Here is a 20,264-nt window from a genome sequence, read left to right as displayed (position 1 = left end):
TCTCTGTGCTGGGTTAATCCCCATTCCCTGTCCCAGTCTCTGTGCTGGGATAATCCTCATTTCCTGTCTCAGTGCTGGGATAATCCCCATTCCCAGTCTCTGTGTTGGGTTAATCCCCATTCCCTGTCCCAGTCTCTGTGCTGGGATAATCCCCATTTCCTGTCTCTGTACTGGGTTAATTCCCATTCCCTGTCCCTGTCTCTGTAGTGGAGGCTGCGGGAGTTCTTCCACAAACCCCAAGAGGCCCTGTTGGGGTGGGGGTTGGGGGTTTGGGGGGGGGCAGTTTGGAGCCGGAACCTTTGTTCGGGACTCGGGGGGTTTCCGGGCGGAGCGCGGGACGGACCTGGAATCACGTGTCAGAGAGCGAGAGGGAGCCCGAGGCGGAGGAACAGAGACCCGGACACAGAGAGACCCCCCCAACCCCGCACCCACCAACCCCGCACCCCCCAACCCCGCACCCCCCAACAACCCCCTCCAGCGCACAGGGAGCCGCGGACCGATGGGGAAATCCGGCCGGGTGAGAATTACAATCATCACCCAAACCCCCCCCTCTCTCTGCCCCCCCCCTCTCTCTGCCCCCCCCCCTCTCTCTGCCCCCCCCTCTCTGCCCCCCTCCTCGCTCTGCCCCCCCCTCTCTGCCCCCCCCCCTCTCTGCCCCCCCCCCTCTCTGCCCCCCCCCCTCTCTGCCCCCCCCCTCTCTGCCCCCCCCTCTCTGCCCCCCCCTCTCTCTGCCCCCCCCCCTCTCTGCCCCCCTCCTCGCTCTGCCCCCCCCTCGCTCTGCCCCCCCCCTCTCTCTGCCCCCCCCTCTCTCTGCCCCCCCTCTCTCTGCCCCCCCCTCTCTCTGCCCCCCCCCACTCTCTGCCCCCCCCACTCTCTGCCCCCCCCACTCTCTGCCCCCCCCACTCTCTGCCCCCCCCACTCTCTGCCCCCCCCCCCACTCTCTGCCCCCCCCCCCACTCTCTGCCCCCCCCCCCACTCTCTGCCCCCCCCCCCACTCTCTGCCCCCCCCCACTCTCTGCCCCCCCCCCCTCTCTGCCCCCCTCCTCGCTCTGCCCCCCCCTCGCTCTGCCCCCCCCCTCTCTCTGCCCCCCCCTCTCTCTGCCCCCCCCTCTCTCTGCCCCCCCCTCTCTCTGCCCCCCCCTCTCTCTGCCCCCCCCCCCACTCTCTGCCCCCCCCCCCACTCTCTGCCCCCCCCACTCTCTGCCCCCCCCCCCCACTCTCTGCCCCCCCCCCCCACTCTCTGCCCCCCCCACTCTCTGCCCCCCCCCCCACTCTCTGCCCCCCCCCCCACTCTCTGCCCCCCCCCCCACTCTCTGCCCCCCCCCCCACTCTCTGCCCCCCCCCCACTCTCTGCCCCCCCCCCACTCTCTGCCCCCCCCCCACTCTCTGCCCCCCCCCCACTCTCTGCCCCCCCCACTCTCTGCCCCCCCCCTCTCTGCCCCCCCCCTCTCTGCCCCCCCCCCTCTCTGCCCCCCCCCCCTCTCTGCCCCTACTTTCACAGCTCTTGTTTAAGGAAAATTTGTTTGATTCCCACCGCAGACCAAGAATCAGAAGAAAGCTCGAGCCAATGCCATCCACCTGCAGCAGGAGGAGTTTTCCACCGTCCCTCACTCCTTCGTCTTTAACCGAGGCCGAGTGGGGGTGAATGTCCACCAGCTGATCGCAGACATGAGGAAACTGATGGAGCCTTTCACCGCCCGGTCTCTGAAGGTGAGGCTGCTGGGGTTATACAGTTATGATGTGGAGATGCCATCGTTGGACTGGGGTAAACACAGCAAAAATTTTAACAACACCAGGTTAAAGTCCAACAGGCTTATTTGGTAGCAAACGCCATTAGCTTTCGGAGTGCTGCTCCTTCGTCAGATGGAGTGGAAATCTGCTCTCAAACAGGGCACAGAGACACAAAATCAAGTTACAGAATACTGATTAGAATGCGAATCTCTACAACCAACCAGGTCTTAAAGATACAGACAATGTGAGTGGAGGGAGCATTAAGCACAGGTTAAAGAGATGTGTTTGTCTCCAGACAGGACAGTTAGTGAGATTCTGCAAGTCCAGGAGGCAAGTTGTGGGGGTTACTGATAGTGTGACATAAATCCAACATCCCGGTTTAGGCCGTCCTCATGCGTGCGGAACTTGGCTATCAGTTCTTGTCTGGAGACAATACACATCTCTCCAACCTGTGCTTAATGCTCCCTCCACTCACATTGTCTGTATCTTTAAGACCTGGTTGGCTGTAGGGATTCGCATTCTAATCAGTATTCTGCAACTTAATTTTGTGTCTCTGTGCCCTTTTTGAGAGCAGATTTCCACTCCATCTGACGAAGGAGCAGCGCTCCGAAAGCTAATGGCATTTGCTACCAAAAAAACCTGCTGGACTTTAACCTGGTGTTGTTAAAACTCTTACTGTGTTATACAGACTGAAACACAGTGAATGAATGAGAGATCTGATTGAGGTGTATAAGATGCTAAAGGGTTTGACAGGATAGGCATGGAGTGGATTTTCCCCATGTTGGACATTCTAGAATGAGAGGCTTTGGGTTAGGAAATGGCAGATTTAAAACAGAAATGCGAAGGAATAACTTGACTCAAAGGGTTGTGGAGTTCTCTACCTCGAGTGCAGTGGATGCCAGAACACTAAACAAATTGGAGCAGATAGGGAGATTTTAAATAAGTCGCAGGATGAAGGGTTATGGGGAGCGGGCAGGAAAGTGGAGATGATTTGGTTTATTATTGTCAAATGTATTGGATACAGTGAAAAATATTATGTCTTGTGCGCTATGCAGACAAAGCATACCGTTCATAGAGTACATGGGGGAGAAGGAAAGGAGAGAGTACAGAATGTAGTGTTGCAGTGACAGGGTGTAGAGAAAAATCAGCTTCATATAAGGTAGGTCCATTCAAAAGTCTGATGGCGGCAGGGAAGAAGCTGTTCTTGAGTCGGTTGGTACGTGACCTCAGACTTTTGTATCTTTTTCCCGATGGAAGAAGGTGGAAGAGAGAATGTCCGGGTGCGTGGCGTCCTTGATTATGCTGGCTGCTTTTCCGAGGCAGTGAGACATGTAGACAGAATCAATGGATGGGAGGCTGGTTTGCGTGATGGACTGGGCTTCGTTCACGATCCTTTGTAGTTTCTTGCAGTCTTGGTCAGAGCAGGAGCCCATACCAAGCTGTGATACAACCAGAAAGAATGCTTTCTATGGTGCATCTATAAAAGTTGCTGAGAGTCATAGCGGACATGCCAAATTTCCTTAGTCTCCTGAGAAAGTAGAGGCGTTGGTGGGCTTTCTTAACCATAGTGTCAGCATGGGGGGACCAGGACAGACTGTTGGTGATCTGGACACCTAGAAACCTGAAGCTCTCGACCATTTCTACTTCGCCAGTTGAGGCCAAGATGAGATCAGCCGTGATCGTATTAAATAGCAGAGCAAACTCAGAAAGCTGAATTGCTGACTCCTGCTCCTAGTTCTTATGTTCCTGTGACCTGTTCCAACTTGGGAACTCTCACAACTGAGAAATCTCTGCGAGAGCAAACAGCCGCAATGCAGGAAGCGAATGGATCAGGAAGCAATGAGCAGCTTTGGTTAAACCCATCACATTTCGGCCTTTCTTCAGTTCCAACGCAGAGTCTCACAGACTCGAGATGTTGGCTCTGTTTCTCTCTCCACAGTTGCTGCCACACCTGATGAGGTGTCAATACAGAGAAATCTGGAGAAGCAGATTTCCCAGTCGCCGTGGAAAGCATCTTAATGTTTGTGGGGAGAGCCTTGTCTGAACTGATGCCCCGTATGTGAGTTGTCAGTGTTTTTTGAGAACATGTTACCGGTCTGCTAAGGTGACCAGATCTACATAGAACATTACAGCGCAGTACAGGCCCTTCGACCCTCGATGTTGCGCCAACCAGTGGAACCAATCTAAAGCCCCTCTAATCTACACTATTCCAATATCATCCATATGTTTAATAGAACTAGCTGGGGGAAAGCTGATTCTGGTTCGGGGGCTAGGCCGGTAAGGATAGCACGGGAAGGAACTGTTCAGTTCCTCAAGCCTACTCCATCATTCAGCAACTTCATGGCTCCACACGCTTGCCGTAACTTCGCATCCCGTTATAAACTTGTCCAATAACAATACTGAGAGAGGAATAACGGACGGTGAGGGATGGGGAAGGAAGAGGAGGAAACAGCACAGTAACATAGCGATTATTTATTGGACTAATAATCCCGAGATCTAGATTCTTGATTTAGAGCCATGAGTTCAAATCCTGCGACAACAGTTGTGAATTTAATTAATAAACCTGGAATAAAGAGTTTTGCTCGGTACAGGTGACTGTGTAACTACCAGATTGTTGTTAAAAACTCATCAGATCCACTAATGCCCCTTTAAGGAAGGAAATCTGCCGTCCCAAACCGGTCTGGCCGATGTGAGTCCAGATTCGAGCTGGGTGTCTTTGCCATTCAGCCCATCGAGTCCATGACATATCATTACTGCCCTTGGAAATGGCCCAATGTGGCTCACTGCCAACTTCCCGGGGGCAATTCAGAATGGGGCAATAAATGCTGGCCTGGTCAGCGATGCCCACGTCCTGTGAATCAGTTCAAAAAGAAGTCGCAATTGGAAGTTACGGCCCTCCCTGCCTGCTCAGAACGTTTAAATTGTGTATCTCACCATGGTCATAGGTCTGTCACTGCCACTTACACATGAGAGCAGTGCGTGTTCACGAGTTAAATGAATGGAGTGTGATTTAAGTGTGTGAGGTATTACTGCGCATGCCCAGTGCAGTGTCACTAGGGAATTTAGTGTCTTTTTGCTAACATGGTTCTGTGTGTGTGCGTTCCCAGGTGCGGAAGAAGAATTTGCTGAAGGATTTTGTCGCGGTGGCCGGGCCACTCGGTGTGACACATTTCCTCATTTTTACCAAATCATCGACTAGTGTGAACTTTGTAAGTAAACTGGGCATCTTCCTCCAGGGGAAAAGGAGACATTTCTTATCATTTCATCTTACTTTAGTGATTGTTCCTATTACTGACTCTGCCTCTCTCTGTGATAGGGCGCTGGAGAGTAGAATTGGAGTTACTGACTCTGTCTCTCTCTGATAGGGCGCTGGAGGGTAGAATTGGAGTTATTGTCTCTGTCTCTCTCTGTGATAGGGCGCTGGATGGTAGAATTGGAGTTACCTACTCTGTCTCTCTCTCTGTGATAGGGCGCTGGAGGGTAGAATTGGAGTTACTGTCTCTGTCTCTCTGTGATAGGGCGCTGGAGGGTAGAATGGGAATTACTGTCTCTGTCTCTCTCTGCGATAGGGCGCTGGAGGGTAGAATGGGAATTATTGTTTTCACATCCAGTTCGGACACCAGATTAACAAAGGCCCTGGGAACCTTTAATGACCACTACCCCCTCAGCTTGGCAATGATGTTGATGGTGGGTTAAGGAAAATACTCAAACTGTTGCCATTGGATCGCTGACTTGTACTTTTTTCAACTGTCCCTCAGAAAATGGCCCGTTTACCGAGAGGTCCCACGCTCACATTCAAAGTTCACCAGGTAAGTCTCTGCATTTCACTGTCTCCCAAACTTCACTGCGAATCATTGCAGTGACAATGCTCTCGATGCGTCTGGTTGCTGCCGACCTGTTACTCAGGCGAGGGGCAGCTAAATGGAACATTTCTCTATTCCTGTGCGTTGCTGAATGAATTGTACAGCTGCTTGGCGTGAAAATCCAGGGAACTCATTGGGAATGTGATCAGTTTGGTGCTGATCCCTTGCTGGAGATAGTTACTGAGAACACTGTTAACACAACCATCTGACTACCAGAATGACGGCAAGATTCTTGAAGATGAACCTTGATTTTGATTGATTATTTTGACGGTATTATTGGTGTTTTGTAAAGGTACTTACCCCACCAGCTCACTCTGGATCTGATTCAGTGTCCTGCCTGGCTTTAGCTCCTCTCTCTCTCATTGTGGGAGGTTGGGTTTAGGAGGCTTGAATCTTGATTTTAGCCCCAATCTAGGGTCTGATCTAATCCCACGCAGCAGGACTGCAGCACTGTCAGAAGCCCTGAAGCCCGAGCCAGCAGTGCTTGGAATACTGGTCACCCTATTATAGAAAGGATATTATTAAACTAGAAAGAGTGCAGAAGAGATTTACTAGGATGCGACCGGGACTCGATGGATTGAGTTATAAGGAGAGGCTGGATGGACTGGGACTTTTTTCTCTGGAGCGTAGGAGGCTGAGGGGTGATCTTATAGAGGTCTATAAAATAATGAGGGGCACAGATCAGCTAGATAGTCAATATCTTTTCCCAAAGGTAGGAGAGTCTAAAACTAGAGGGCATAGGTTTAAGGTGAGGGGGGAGAGATACAAAAGGGTCCAGAGGGGCAATTTTTTCACACACAGGGTGGTGAGTGTCTGGAACAAGCTGCCAGAGGTAGGAGTAGAGGCGGGTACAGTTTTATCTTTTAAAAAGTATTTAGATAGTTACATGGGTACAATGGGTATAGAGGGATATGGGCCAAATGCGGGCAATTGGGACTAGCTATGGGGTTTTTTTTAAAAAAGAAATAAGGGTGGCATGGGCAAGTTGGGCCAAAGGGCCAGTTTCCATGCTGTAAACCTCTCTGACTCTAAGTGAATATTAACAGTCTGTGAGCATTATTCAACCTGCTCACAGTTCACTCCTCCCACCAAGCCTCTCCTTCACCTCATTCCCACTTCCTCGTGGCTCTCAGCTGCACTTCCCCAGGCATGGACACCTGGACCACTCGCTCCCCAATGGGTCCACACCTCCCAGAACCTTCCCTCTTCTCACCCCACTCCCGCTTGCCCTCCCTCTCCCATCCTCTGCTCCCACTCTCCCTGGAGCCAGAGCTGGCTCCCAATCCCCCCCCCCCCCCCCAATGCCCGACTCCCAATCTCCCCCCCCCCCCCCCCCCGCCACCCAAGTCCCCCAATCTCTCTTCCCTTCCTCCCCCCCCCCCCCCCCCCCCCCCACACACACACACACACACACACACACCCTGTGCTCGCTCTCTCCCTCTCTCTGGGCTGAAGCTTGATGTACTGAGACTAGTTTTCCCGGATTGACTCTGTGCTCTGTGCTCCGTGCCATTCCCAGTATTCCCTGGTGAAGGATGTTGTCTCCTCGCTGAAGCGACACCGGATGCACGGACAGCAGTTTACCCATCACCCCCTGCTGGTGCTGAATAACTTTGGAGGGAACGGAATGCACATCAAGCTGATGGCCACCATGTTCCAGAACATGTTCCCCACAATCAACGTCTACAAGGTAACTGGGGTGGGGTGGGGGGGCCTGGGGAACAGCCGGGGTGGGGGGGGGCCCTGGGGAACAGCGGGCGCGGGGGGGGGCCTGGGGAGCAGGGGGCGCAGCAGGGATGGGGGGGGGCAGGATGCGGAGCGGGAGAGGCAAGGAGTGGGGAGACATCGAGCTTGAGCTCACTCTGGCTTGCTCTCTTTCTCGCGCCCGCCCTCCTTCGCGCCCGCCCCCCCTCGCACCCGCCCCCTCGCGCCCGCCCCCCTCGCACCCACTCCCTCACGCCCGCCCTCCCTCGCACCCACTCCCTCGCGCCCGCCCTCCCTCGCGCCCACTCCCTCGCGCCACTCCCTCGCGCCCCCTCCCTCGCGCCCCCTCCCTCGCGCCCACTCTCCCTCGCGCCCACTCCCTCGCGCCCGCCCTCCCTCGCGCCCGCCCTGACCAGGCTTTTGGTCAGTTGCCCAATGCCTGTATTTGTGGCCCGGGCAGATTGTGCCGCAGTGTTGGACAGCCCTGGGATGCTGTATAAATGCAAGTTGTTGTTGTGTCGGCTGTTGTAAAACTGATCTATGGAAACAGAGACCCCTTGGTCGTGTTTCTGGTCTTCTCGGTGTCTGTGTTTATTCTCAGTCAGCCAGGGTCACTCCTGTGGACTGTTACTGGTGTTGTTAAACTTCTTACTGTGTTTACCCCAGTCCAACGCCGGCATCTCCACATCAAGAGTCCCTCTGGGCAGGGGACAAGTCTGTGAAGTGACTGAGGCTGCATGGTGACCTGTGCCCCCCTGCCGGCGCCCTGTCACTCTGCTGCTGCCCCCCTGCACACTGTCTCACTGTTGTGTCTAATCCTGTCCTATCTGTTTCTTTCTAGGTTGGATTAAATGCCATTAAGCGCTGTGTCCTGATCAATTATAACCCCGAGACACACATGATTAGCATCAGGCATTAGTAAGTGAATGTGCAGAATCTCCGCTCCCGGCTTCACAGTTTCACTCGTTGTTGGTGTAGTGTCGGGGAGGAGGAGAGGGTTACCCCGAGACCAAAGGAGCCTCCGGGGATCTGGGGAGAGTCAGTCACCTCCCCACTGCTTCCCGAGGGGGGGTGGTGGGGGTGGGAATCGGCTCCCTCTGCTTCCCGAGGGTGGGGGGCGGGATCACCTCCCCTCTGCTTCCCGAGGGAGGGGAGGAATCGGCTCCCTCTGCTTCCCGAGGGTGGGGAGGAATCGGCTCCCCTCTGCTTCCCGAGGGAGGGGAGGAATCGGCTCCCCTCTGCTTCCCGAGGGTGGGGATGGGGGGGGAATCAGATGCTCGCTGCTTCTGCATTTGTTTTCACGAGTTTGTCAGTTTGCGAATTGAAACGGACTTTTTTTTACCCTCGGTCAATGCGACCAAGGATATAATTCAGGGTCAGACGTGTCACTGTGATCTAAATCTGCCCCCACCTCGCCTTTCCAGCCCCCTCATCAGAAGGGGAGGATTGGGGGGGGGGCGGGGGGTTGCTGGAGAAACGGTGAATTGAATATTTCCAAGGCCGAAGCTGTTTTGTTGGGTTTAACGGTATCTGGGTGTTGTGGGTGAATGGAGCTGTGATCTAGCAGCGGGGCCAATATCGAGGGGCTGAATGGCTTCCTGTAACTAGCACCTTCTTCCTGTCCGCAGCTCCATCAAGGTGGTTCCTGTGGGATGAGTCGAGGAATGAAGAAACTTCTACAGGAGAGGTTCCCCAACATGAGCCGCTTTGACGATATCAGCGAGCTGCTGATGAAGTGAGTGACGTGGGAGCGGCCCTGGTTACATTTCCCTTCCTCCCCCCAAGGTTCCCCCGGCCCTGGTTTGGTCTCAGGGTCCTGTTCCCTTGCAGTCTGTCTGTGTGGGACAGCGTCCACTCCTGTGTCTACGAGCAAGGCAAGATGTCACATTGCGTGGCTTGTTGCCCTCCCTCTGTACGGGTTGGAGTTATTAATTTTATATTAATTAGAGGCAAGTGGTCGTCATTAACTGGGGGTTGACTTGTCGACAGAGCCTGAAGCTGTGCGCTGTGTGTTGGGTGGTGCAGGTCTGTAAGATATAACTCTGTAAATTGAGTGTATAAGATTGGCTGCAGTTCGATCCTTTTGCTGCTTTCTGGGTTATAATGTGGGTGAGCTCCACACAGCCTCCCACAGGGATCGCTGATCTGAATCACTGATGTTTGGGCTTTCTTGCTGTCTTCATAACAACACCTGGCTGATTTGACATTCTCCTCTCTACCCCCCCGCTCTCTACCCCCCCCCCTCTCTCTACCCCTACCCCCCCCTCTCTACCCTCCCCCCTCTCTACCCCCCCCCTTCTCTACCCCCCCTCTCTACCCTCCCCCCTCTCTACCCCTCCCCCCTCTCTACCCCCCCCTTCTCTACCCCCCCTCTCTCTACCCCCCCTCTCTCTACCCCCCTCTCTCTACCCCCCTCTCTCTACCCCCCCTCTCTCTACCCCCCCTCTCTCTACCCCCCCTCTCTCTACCCCCCCCTCTCTCTACCCCCCCTCTCTCTACCCCCCCCTCTCTCTACCCCCCCTCTCTCTACCCCCCTCTCTGTACCCCCCCTCTCTGTACCCCCCCTCTCTCTACCCCCCTCTCTCTACCCCCTCTCTCTCTACCCCCTCTCTCTCTACCCCCTCTCTCTCTACCCCCTCTCTCTCTACCCCCTCTCTCTCTACCCCCCTTTCTCTACCCCCCCCTCTCTCTACCCCCCCTCTCTCTACCCCCCCTCTCTCTACCCCCCCTCTCTCTACCCCCCTCTCTCTACCCCCCTCTCTCTACCCCCCCTCTCTCTACCCCCCCTCTCTCTACCCCCCTCTCTCTACCCCCCTCTCTCTACCCCCCTCTCTCTACCCCCTCTCTCTCTACCCCTCTCTCTCTACCCCCCCTTTCTCTACCCCCCCTCTCTCTACCCCCCTCTCTCTACCCCCCCTCTCTAACCCCCCCCCTCTCTACCCCCCCCTCTCTAACCCCCCCCCTCTCTAACCCTCTTCTCTCTCTCCCTCCCCCCTCTGTCTCTCTCGCCCCCTCTCTCTCTTTCTCTCTCTCCCCCTCTCCTCCTCCACCCCCGCGCTCTCCATGTAATGAATGCTGAGAGACGCTGAGCCATTTCTTTGTGGGGATTTCAGGGGGGCTAACCTGTCGGAGAGCGAGGCAGAGCAGGATGGAGATCACAACATCACGGAGCTTCCTCAGGTCTACTCGGGCCGCGGAAACCTGAAGGCTCAGCAAAGCGCCATTCGACTCACCGAGGTTAGTGACTTTCCCCATCTTTCCCAGACCTGGTTCATAGAATCCCGACAGTGCAGAAAGAGGCCATTCGGCCCATCGAGCCTGCACCCACCACAATCTCACGTCCTATCCCCATGACCCCATGTATCTACCCGAGCTAGTACCCTTTAACACTAAGGGGCAATGTAGCACGGCCACTGCACGTCTTTCGGACTGTGGGAGGAAACTGGAACACCCGGAGGAAACCCACGCAGACACGGGGAGAAAGTGCAAACTCCACGCAGACAGTGACCCAAACCGGGAATCGAACCCGGGTCCCTGGCGCTGTGAGGCAGCAGTGCTAACCACTGTGCCACCGTGCTGCCCTGATTGGGTTCAGTCCCTCTCAAACCTGCCTCTTGGAGAGGATTTCCTGGGGATCTCCAGCCCACTGTTGGCTGAGAGTTGGGAAATTGCTAGGAGATGTTTTCAATGGGAATTGTTTCGTTGTGATGCCGGTGTCCTTTGGGTGGGTGGAGCTGTGGGGTTGGTGAGTTAATGTATCAGAGGAGTCTAACAGAACACTGCTGCTCAGGCTCCAGGTCTGCGCTGACCTGACCACAGGCCAGAGCGGGCTCTCAGTCATGGACTGGGGGAGTGAGCCAGGCTCCAGGTCTCTGGCTCTATCGGCCCAGGGTGGGTCCGAGTGATGAGCCATTACTCTCCAGCTGTGTCCTGTGACCTCTGAACTCACCGGCCCCGTCCTGGGGGTGGTGACAGGATGCAAAACTCAGGCTTTCCCGTATCTCATTGCAATCCTGTCTCAGATTGGCCCTCGAATATCCCTGGAGTTGGTGAAGATTGAGGAGGGGATGTGCGATGGACAAGTGATGTATCATTCATTCGGTAAGTTCCAGTGAAAGAATTGCACTCACCACCCTGGCAGGGGCTCAGATTCACAGAGAAGTGGTCATGGTCACAGACTCTCTGGTGGGGAATGAGGGGAAGGTTTAGGGTTAGATGGTCGGATGTGGAGAGTGGGGTTTAGGGTTAGATGGTCGGATGTGGTGAGTGGGGTTTAGGGTTAGATGGTCGCCTGTCAGAGGTAGGGGGGCAGTGGAGGTTACATTTAGGTGGCCACCTGTTGGGGCAAGTTTGTTTTTTCAAATATCTATTCCGAGCTTTCGTTGTTGCCTGGGTTGTGGCGAAATTGAATTGGATGTGGGCTTGGTGGCCAGGCGACTCTGTGTTTGCTGCAGAACCCTGCGGGAGAATAGGAGCCTCGGCCTGAGGCAGGGGGGGGGGGGGGCTATAGTTTTTCCAAAGCCTCTGGTTACTAAACACACATCCCAGGAATGGACTGTGTTCACCTGTGTGGCTCAGTTTGAGAGAATCACCTCACATTCCTCTCTGTGGCAGCTGACTAACATTAACCCTGCTTCTCGCGCGGATAAAGTAACGTTTTGTCGGGAGACCCTGTGATTCATTCCATCCTTTGTTTAAACTCTGTCCCAGTGCAAAAATCAGAGGAGGATCTCCAAGAGGTCCTTGAGCGGAGAGAGAAACGACAAAAACTCAAGGAGGAGCGGCAGAAAAAGCAAGAGGCAAACATCCGACGCAAGCAGGGGGAGCGGGAGCTGCACAAGTGAGTGTTCCCCGACCTCGGTGTTCACAATCCCCCCCTCTCCCGCCGTGCTGTCCCCCCTCTCCCGCCGCGCTGTCCCCCCTCTCCCGCCGCGCTGTCCCCCCTCTCCCGCCGCGCTGTCCCCCCTCTCCCGCCGCGCTGTCCCCCCTCTCCCGCCGCGCTGTCCCCCCTCTCCCGCCGCGCTGTCCCCCCTCTCCCGCCGCGCTGTCCCCCCTCTCCCGCCGCGCTGTCCCCCCTCTCCCGCCGCGCTGTCCCCCCTCTCCCGCCGCGCTGTCCCCCCTCTCCCGCCGCGCTGTCCCCCCTCTCCCGCCGCGCTGTCCCCCCTCTCCCGCCGCGCTGTCCCCCCTCTCCCGCCGCGCTGTCCCCCCTCTCCCGCCGCGCTGTCCCCCCTCTCCCGCCGCGCTGTCCCCCCTCTCCCGCCGCGCTGTCCCCCCTCTCCCGCCGCGCTGTCCCCCCTCTCCCGCCGCGCTGTCCCCCCTCTCCCGCCGCGCTGTCCCCCCTCTCCCGCCGCGCTGTCCCCCCCTCTCCCGCCGCGCTGTCCCCCCTCTCCCGCCGCGCTGTCCCCCCTCTCCCGCCGCGCTGTCCCCCCTCTCCCGCCGCGCTGTCCCCCCTCTCCCGCCGCGCTGTCCCCCCCTCTCCCGCCGCGCTGTCCCCCCCTCTCCCGCCGATCAGAGTGACGTGTCTCGATCAGTGAGTCTGTCACAGCACGAGATGAGAAATACCCCCACTGGTGGGAAGATTTGGAAACCAAACGTCCAAAATTCCCTGTTCCCCTGAGCATGGAATCCCTGCACTGCCGAACGAGGCCATTCAGCCCATCGAGCCTGCACCAACTACAATCCTACCCAGGCCCTATCCCCGTAACCCCACACATTTACCCCACTAATCCCTCTCACCGACACTACCTGGGGCACTAAGTGTCAATTTAGCACGGCCAATGCACATCTTTGGACTGTGGGAGGAAACCGGAGCACCCGGAGGAAACCCACGCAGACACGGGGAGAACGTGCAGACTCCGCACAGACAGTGACCCCAGGTCTCCGGAGCTGTGAGGCAGCGGCGCTAATCACTGTGCCACCCGATGTTCCACTGCCTGAACTCCAGGTCTCAGATTACTCTGTGTTCTGAAAGAATTCCATTTGATTTGTGGTGGAATGTAAGCTTCAAACTGCCTCCCTCAGAACCTGCTCCAGAGATTGACTGAAATACTATCCCCACAGCGTTATTTCGACACTGGTTAAGGTGAAATGTCTCCTCATCGCTGACACCTAGTCTGTTAAAATCCGAATAGAAGTAGCTCCTGGCACCCCTGATGGTTTAGTAATGTTCCGCTTCCTTTTGAATATAAACCTGCCTGGTATTTACACAATTTATCAGATTCAGCCAGTCTCTCTGGGCTGTGTGGGTCAGAGTGCCTCACAGATTCCCAGAGCAGCTAACCCACACAAGGCGATGCTTTGATGTGTGTCACTGGTGCGGGAACAGAGATGGGTGAATCGAGGGGAAGTGATTGGATGGCATCAAGGTTTAGCCTGGAGATTGTAGGAATGAGGCTGATATCAGCTCCTGGTAGTGAGTGAGTGATGGAGGGAGCGGCAACTGAGGGGGGAGGGGGCGGGGAGAGAGTTGGGAGTGGACGGGCGGGGAGGGAGTTGGGAATGGGGAGGGAGCGGGCGGGGAGGGAGTTGGGAATGGGGAGTGGGCGGGCGGGGAGGGAGTTGGGAATGGGGAGGGAGCGGGCAGGGAGTGGGCGGGCGGGGAGGGAGTTGGGAATGGGGAGGGAGCGGGCAGGGAGTGGGCGGGCGGGGAGGGAGTTGGGAATGGGGAGGGAGCGGGCAGGGAGTGGGCGGGCGGGGAGGGAGTTGGGAATGGGGAGGGAGCGGGCAGGGAGTGGGCGGGCGGGGAGGGAGTTGGGAGTGGGGAGGGAGTTGGGAGTGGGCGGGCGGGGAGGGAGCGGGCGGGGAGGGAGTTGAGAATGGGGAGGGAGCGGGCGGGGAGGGAGTTGGGAGTGGGCGGGCGGGGAGGGAGCGGGCGGGGAGGGAGTTGGGAATGGGGAGTGGGCGGGCGGGGAGGGAGTTGGGAATGGGGAGGGAGCGGGCGGGGAGTGAGCGGGCGAGCGGGGAGCTACGCTGAGGGTTAGGCCTGCTCGGAGGGTGGAGAGGGGACGGTTCAGGGAAATACTGGTCACAGCGAATTTGTTTTAATTTTCAGTTTGAATCTTCTTTGTTTCAGGAGAAAGAGTCTGGCTGGAATGAAGAGGAAGAGGCAGCTGGAGGGTGAGGGGGAGGAGGACGCTGAGGATCCGGGGACTGGGGAGAAAGCACCGAGTGAGCAGTCTGATGTTGATTCCGATCGGGAATATTACAAACTGGAAGTTGGAGTGGAGCCAGACGATGGTAACAGTTTCCTTCATTTTATCAGAGTTTCCTGTCTTGGGTGTTATTGGCACTTTGTGTGGTCGTTGTGCTGAAAGTTTCTTTATTCTGAGAGAGGGTGTGGAGTGGGAGGGGGTTTAGTTCCGAGGGAGGGTGTGGAGTGGGAGGGGGTTTAGTTCCGAGGGAGGGTGTGGAGTGGGAGGGGGTTTAGTTCCGAGGGAGGGTGTGGAGTGGGAGGGGGTTTAGTTCCGAGGGAGGGTGTGGAGTGGGAGGGGGTTTAGTTCCGAGGGAGGGTGTGGAGTGGGAGGGGGTTTAGTTCCGAGGGAGGGTGTGGAGTGGGAGGGGGTGACGTGCGGGACGGGAGGGTGTGGAGTGGGAGGGGGTTTAGTTCCGAGGGAGGGTGTGGAGTGGGAGGGGGTTTAGTTCCGAGGGAGGGTGTGGAGTGGGAGGGGGTTTAGTTCCGAGGGAGGGTGTGGAGTGGGAGGGGGTTTAGTTCCGAGGGAGGGTGTGGAGTGGGAGGGGTTTAGTTCCGAGGGAGGGTATGGAGTGGGAGGGGGTGGTGTGCGGGACGGGAGGGTGTGGAGTGGGAGGGGGTTTAGTTCCGAGGGAGGGTGTGGAGTGGGAGGGGGTTTAGTTCCGAGGGAGGGTGTGGAGTGGGAGGGGGTTTAGTTCCGAGGGAGGGTGTGGAGTGGGAGGGGGTGGTGTGCGGGACGGGAGGGACGATGTTGGGGGGGGAGGTGGATTCACGTCGCATCGTGGCAGATGGTGAAATTTGAATGGAATAAAAATCTGATTTTAAAAAGTCACAAAAACCCGACTGGTTCACCGCTCTCCTTCTGTCTGATCTGTTGGTTGTCAGTAATCCTTCCGCCTGTTTATGAAAGGAATCAGATCTTTCTTTGGGGCGCTTCTGTCCAATCGGATACAAAATCCCAGAACATCGAAGAGAAGGTTAATTTCTTCCGTTCCCCTCAGTGTCAGCTACCTCCGTTCATCCTGAGAGATTCTCCTCTCGCATCTCGAAGCTGTCTGACCCGCCTTCGAAATCCGATTGCCTGGTTCTGATTTCCCGCCACGTTCAGTTTTCACATTGATGTGAAAGAACCCTCAAAAACCAAAGATCAGGAAAATTAACTGCTCTGATCATTTCCAATCAATGATGTAGCTGCAGTTTATCCTGTGTGGAATCCATCCCCTGAGTATCGGAGCAGTTTAAGCAAAGCTGCTTTGGGAGAAATTGTTTCATCTTTTATACAACAGCGACATTGAAAAGACTTTCATTTTATTTTGAGTTTTAGCCAGTGTTGGTTCCTATAAGCAGGTCCTGAGGCTGGGCACGGCGCTTAGACATAGAACATAGAACATTACAGCGCAGTACAGGCCCTTCGGCCCTCGATGTTGCGCCGACCAGTGAAACCAATCTCAAGCCCCTCTAATCTACACTATTCCAATATCATCCATATGTTTATCCAATAACCATTTGAATGCTCTTAATGTTGACGAGTCCACTACTGCTGCAGGCAGGGCATTCCATGCCCTTACTACTCTCTGAGTAAAGAACCTACCTCTAACATCTGTCCTATATCTCTCACCCCTCAATTTAAAGCTATGTCCCCTCGTGTTAGCCATCACCATCCGAGGAAAAAGGCTCTCACTGTCCACCCTATCTAATCCTCTGATCATCTTGTATGCCTCCATTAAGTCACCTCTTAACCTTCTTCTTTCTAACGAAAACAACCTCAAGCCCCTCAGCCTTTCCTCATACGATTTTCCCACCATACCAGGCAACATCCTGGTAAATCTCCTCTGCACCCTTTTCAACACTTCCACATCCTTCCTATAATGCGGCGACCAGAACTGTACGCAATACTCCAAGTGCGGCCGCACCAGAGTTTTGTACAGTTGCAGCATGACCTCCTGGCTCCGAAACCCAACCCCTCTACCAATAAAAGCTAACACTCCGTACGCCTTCTTAACAACCCCATCAACCTGGGTGCCAACTTTCAGGGATCTATGCACATGGACACCCAGATCCCTCTGTTCATCCACACTACCAAGTATCTTACCATTAGCCCAGTACTCTGTATTCCTGTTACTCCTTCCAAAGTGAATCACTTCGCACTTTTCTGCATTAAACTCCATTTGCCACCTCTCAGCCCAGCTCTGCAGCTTATCTATGTCCCTCTGTAACCTGCCACTTCCCTCCGCACTGTCCACAACTCCCCCGACTTTAGTGTCATCCGCAAATTTACTAACCCATCCTTCTATGCCCTTATCCAGGTCATTAATAAAAATGACAAACAGCAGTGGCCCTAAAACAGATCCTTGCGGTACACCACTAGTAACTGAACTCCAGGATGAATAGTTCCCATCAACCACCACCCTCTGTTTTCTTACAGCCAGCCAATTCCTGATCCAAACCACTAAATCACCCTCAATCCCATGTGTCTGTAGACAGCAGGTCCTGAGGCTGGGTGCAGCGCTGATACAGCTGGCGTAGTCTACAAATTACCATTTTGATTTTAATTACCTTTCTATAGGTGAAACAAACTGTACACAAACATGTGACACTGAAATTCCCGGGTTCGATTCCCGGCTCGGGTCGCTGTCTGTGTGGAGTTTGCACGTTCTCCTCATGTCTGCGTGGGTTTCCTCCGGGTGCTCCGGTTTCCTCCCACAGTCCAAAGATGTGCGGGTTAGGTGGATTGGCCGTGCTAAATTGCCCCTTAGTAACAGGGGAACTGGCAGGGTAGATATGTGGGATTACGGGGATAGGGTGGGATTGTGATCAGTGCAGGCTCGATGGGCCAAATGGCCTCCTTTTACACTGTAGGGATTGTATGAAATGTGAGGCTGCTAACTCAATGTCCTGCTTTGCAGTTCAACAAACCCCATCGCATTGATTGGAAAGTGTCAGTCTTGCATAATCCAATACCAGAGCCACAATGCCTGCAGCCTCTTCAGAGAATTGTCAACGAGCTGTGCTGAAGAAGAGTAATACGGACTCGAAATATTAATTCTGTTTCTCTCTCCACAGGTGCTGTCAGACCTGCTGAGTTTTTCCAGCATTTTCTGAACTTGTTGCAAGTCTGAAACCGAATAATAATGAATTCACACACACACACACTGTTTCATTATTGATTGGAGTGGGCCTGTACTGCGCTGTAATGTTCTATGTTCAATTTAAATAGATCACAAGGGAAGCAACTTTAACCTCATTCCCCTGTCACAGAGATAGATACAACATCTCTTCTTAAACCCTGGACTGGAATTCCATCTGACCCTGTGGTTTCTCTCGTTTGGTTTGGTTAAAATTGCCCCTATTGTGTTTTAATGCCATAATATTACCAAGCTTTAAAACCCTGGTTAAGACCATAAGACATAGGAACAGAATTAGGCCACTCGGCCCATCGAATCTGCTCAGCCATTCAATCATGACTGATACTTTTCTCATCCCCATTCTCCTGCCTTTTCCCCAAAACCTCTGATCCCCTTATTAATCAAGAACCTATCTATCTCTGTCTTAAAGACACTCAATGACCTGGCCTCCACAGCCTTCTGTGGCAGAGTTCCACAGATTCACCACTCTCTGGCTGAAGAAATTCCTCCTCATCTCTGTTTTAAAGGATCGTCCCTTTAGCCTGAGGTTATGCTCTCTGGTTCTAGTTTTTCCTACTAGTGGAAACATCCTCTCCACGTCCACTCTATCCAAGCCTTGCAGTTTCCTGTAAGTTTCAATAAGATCCCCCCTCATTCTTCTAAACTCCAATGAGTACAGACCCAGAGTCCTCAACCGTTCCTCATACAATAAGCTCTTCATTCTAGGGATCATTCTTGTGAACCTCCCCTGGACCCTTTCCAAGGCCAGCATATCCTTCGTTAGATACAGGGCCCAAAACTGTTCACAATACTCCAAATGGAGTCTGACCAGAGCCTGATACAGCCTCAGAAGTACATCCCTGGTCTTGTATTCTAGCCCTCTCGACATGAATGCTAACATTGCATTTGCCTTCCTAACCGCCGACTGAACCTGCACGTTAACCTTAAGAGAATCTTGAACAAGGACTCCCAAGTCCCTTTGTGTTTCTGATTTCCTAAGCATTTTCCCATTTAGAAAATAGTCTATCCTCCATTTCTCCTTCCAAAGTGCCTAACCTCTCACTTTTCCACATTGTATTCCATCTGTTAAACCTCCCTCTGTTGTGTACTCTGAGGGGAAAGCTGTTTGGGACAGGGAGTTAGTGAGCACCCAGTTAGATCAGCTGCTGGGAGCCGTGCACAGTGTGCTGAGTCAGTGAGAGTTTCTGCTCTGGTTATGTTGGTCTGAGCTAACTCATAACCTTGTTTTCTCCTCAGATCTGTTTCCAACATACAGGAAAAGGAGGAGAGAGAAGTCGCCACAATCAGGCAGGAATCAGAAGAGGGCAAAGAGTCCGGGTAAAGCAGCCGGCAAGAAGCCCGCCCGGTCGGACCCACACCCAGATCCAAACAAAAAGAAGCATTTACACAGGGGCAGAAACCAGCCGGTTAGGATTTACTCCAAGTTCAGGGGCTCTGTGCTCGGGACTAAACCTGCATTCAAGGGCAAGGGTCGTCGGGAACTAGGCTCCAAGGGCAAAGGTCAACATCCAAACTCCAAGGGCAAAGGTCAACGCCCAAACTCCAAGGGCAAAGGTCAAACTCCGAGAAAAAGGAAAATCAAACGTTACTTTACAAAGAAATGAAAATGTGAGCAGCAGCCTGTACAGAGACAATAAAAACTGACCTTGCTGCATTTATAATAAATAGTTTTATCTGGTTTGTATCCCTCATGCTCTGGTTTAGTCAAAGGCAGCGTAAAGCTGCCAGGATTGGTGGACCGTTATCTTTGATTTTTCCAATGATTTACACTCCCACAGAATGTAAACCCAAACAAGAGTTTATTAATAAAGTGATGCGGCAATGCGGGGGTTTTAAGGAAGTGATTTTTTTGGGGAGGGGGAGCAGGTTCTGTGCAAATTGAGGTCACAATATCCAATGCTTGAGGGTTAACATTGGCTCAGTGTCCAAAGGCACTTGTCTTCCTCTGGTGATGATTCAGAGAGGGGCTTTCAGAATCTGGGACCCTTATCCAGCCCTGGACCTCCCACTCCCTCGCCCAGCCCCGGGCCCTTGCTCCCTTGCCCGGCCCCCCCCCTCCACCCCGCTCCCTTGCCCATTGGGATTGGGAGGCCGGGCCCTTGTCAGGAAGGATGCAGACATGAGTCCGGTTTCAGTTGGTTCATGAGGTAGCTCGCAGGTGTTTAGCCACAGCAAGAAGTCTCACAACACCAGGTTAAAATCCAACAGGTTTATTTGGTAGCAAAATCCACTAGCTTTCGGAGCGCTGCTCCTTCATCAGGTGAGTGGGAGTTCTGTTCACAAACAGGGCATATAAAGACACAAGCTCAATTTACAAAATAATAGTTGGAATGCGAGTCTTTACAGGTAATCAAGTCTTAAAGGTACAGACAATGTGCGTGGAGAGAGGGTTAAGCACAGGTTAAAGAGATGTGCATTGTCTCCAGACAGGACAGTTAGTGAGATTTTGCAAGCGCAGTCACGTCGTGGGGGTTACGGAGAGTGACATGAACCCAAGATACCGGTTGAGGCCGTCCTCATGTGTGCAGAACTTGGCTATCAGTCTCTGCTCAGCGACTCTGCGCTGTCATGTGTCATGAAGGCCGTCTTGGAGAACGCTTACCCGAAGATCAGAGGCCGAATGCCCGTGAC

The 20,264-nt window shown here is 54.3% G+C and overlaps 1 protein-coding gene across 1 annotated transcript; it reads left to right on the top strand.

Annotated features, from left to right (window-relative positions):
• The first annotated feature begins 329 nt into the window (after positions 1-329).
• Positions 330-19,457, top strand: ppan (peter pan homolog). The gene is given in 13 exon segments (XM_078206880.1): positions 330-517; positions 1,540-1,710; positions 4,839-4,940; positions 5,490-5,540; positions 7,114-7,284; positions 8,140-8,216; positions 8,927-8,943; positions 8,946-9,033; positions 10,412-10,535; positions 11,321-11,399; positions 12,009-12,138; positions 14,371-14,534; positions 18,870-19,457. Coding segments are annotated over 13 exon segments (1,560 nt in total). The 5' UTR covers positions 330-499; the 3' UTR covers positions 19,238-19,457.
• The last annotated feature ends 807 nt before the right edge of the window (positions 19,458-20,264 follow it).

The sequence above is a fragment of the Mustelus asterias genome, unplaced genomic scaffold, assembly GCF_964213995.1.
Source record: "Mustelus asterias unplaced genomic scaffold, sMusAst1.hap1.1 HAP1_SCAFFOLD_1857, whole genome shotgun sequence".
Lineage (NCBI taxonomy): Eukaryota > Metazoa > Chordata > Chondrichthyes > Carcharhiniformes > Triakidae > Mustelus > Mustelus asterias.
Note: the sequence above shows the minus strand (reverse complement) of the source record. Positions and strands in the feature narration are given on the sequence as shown.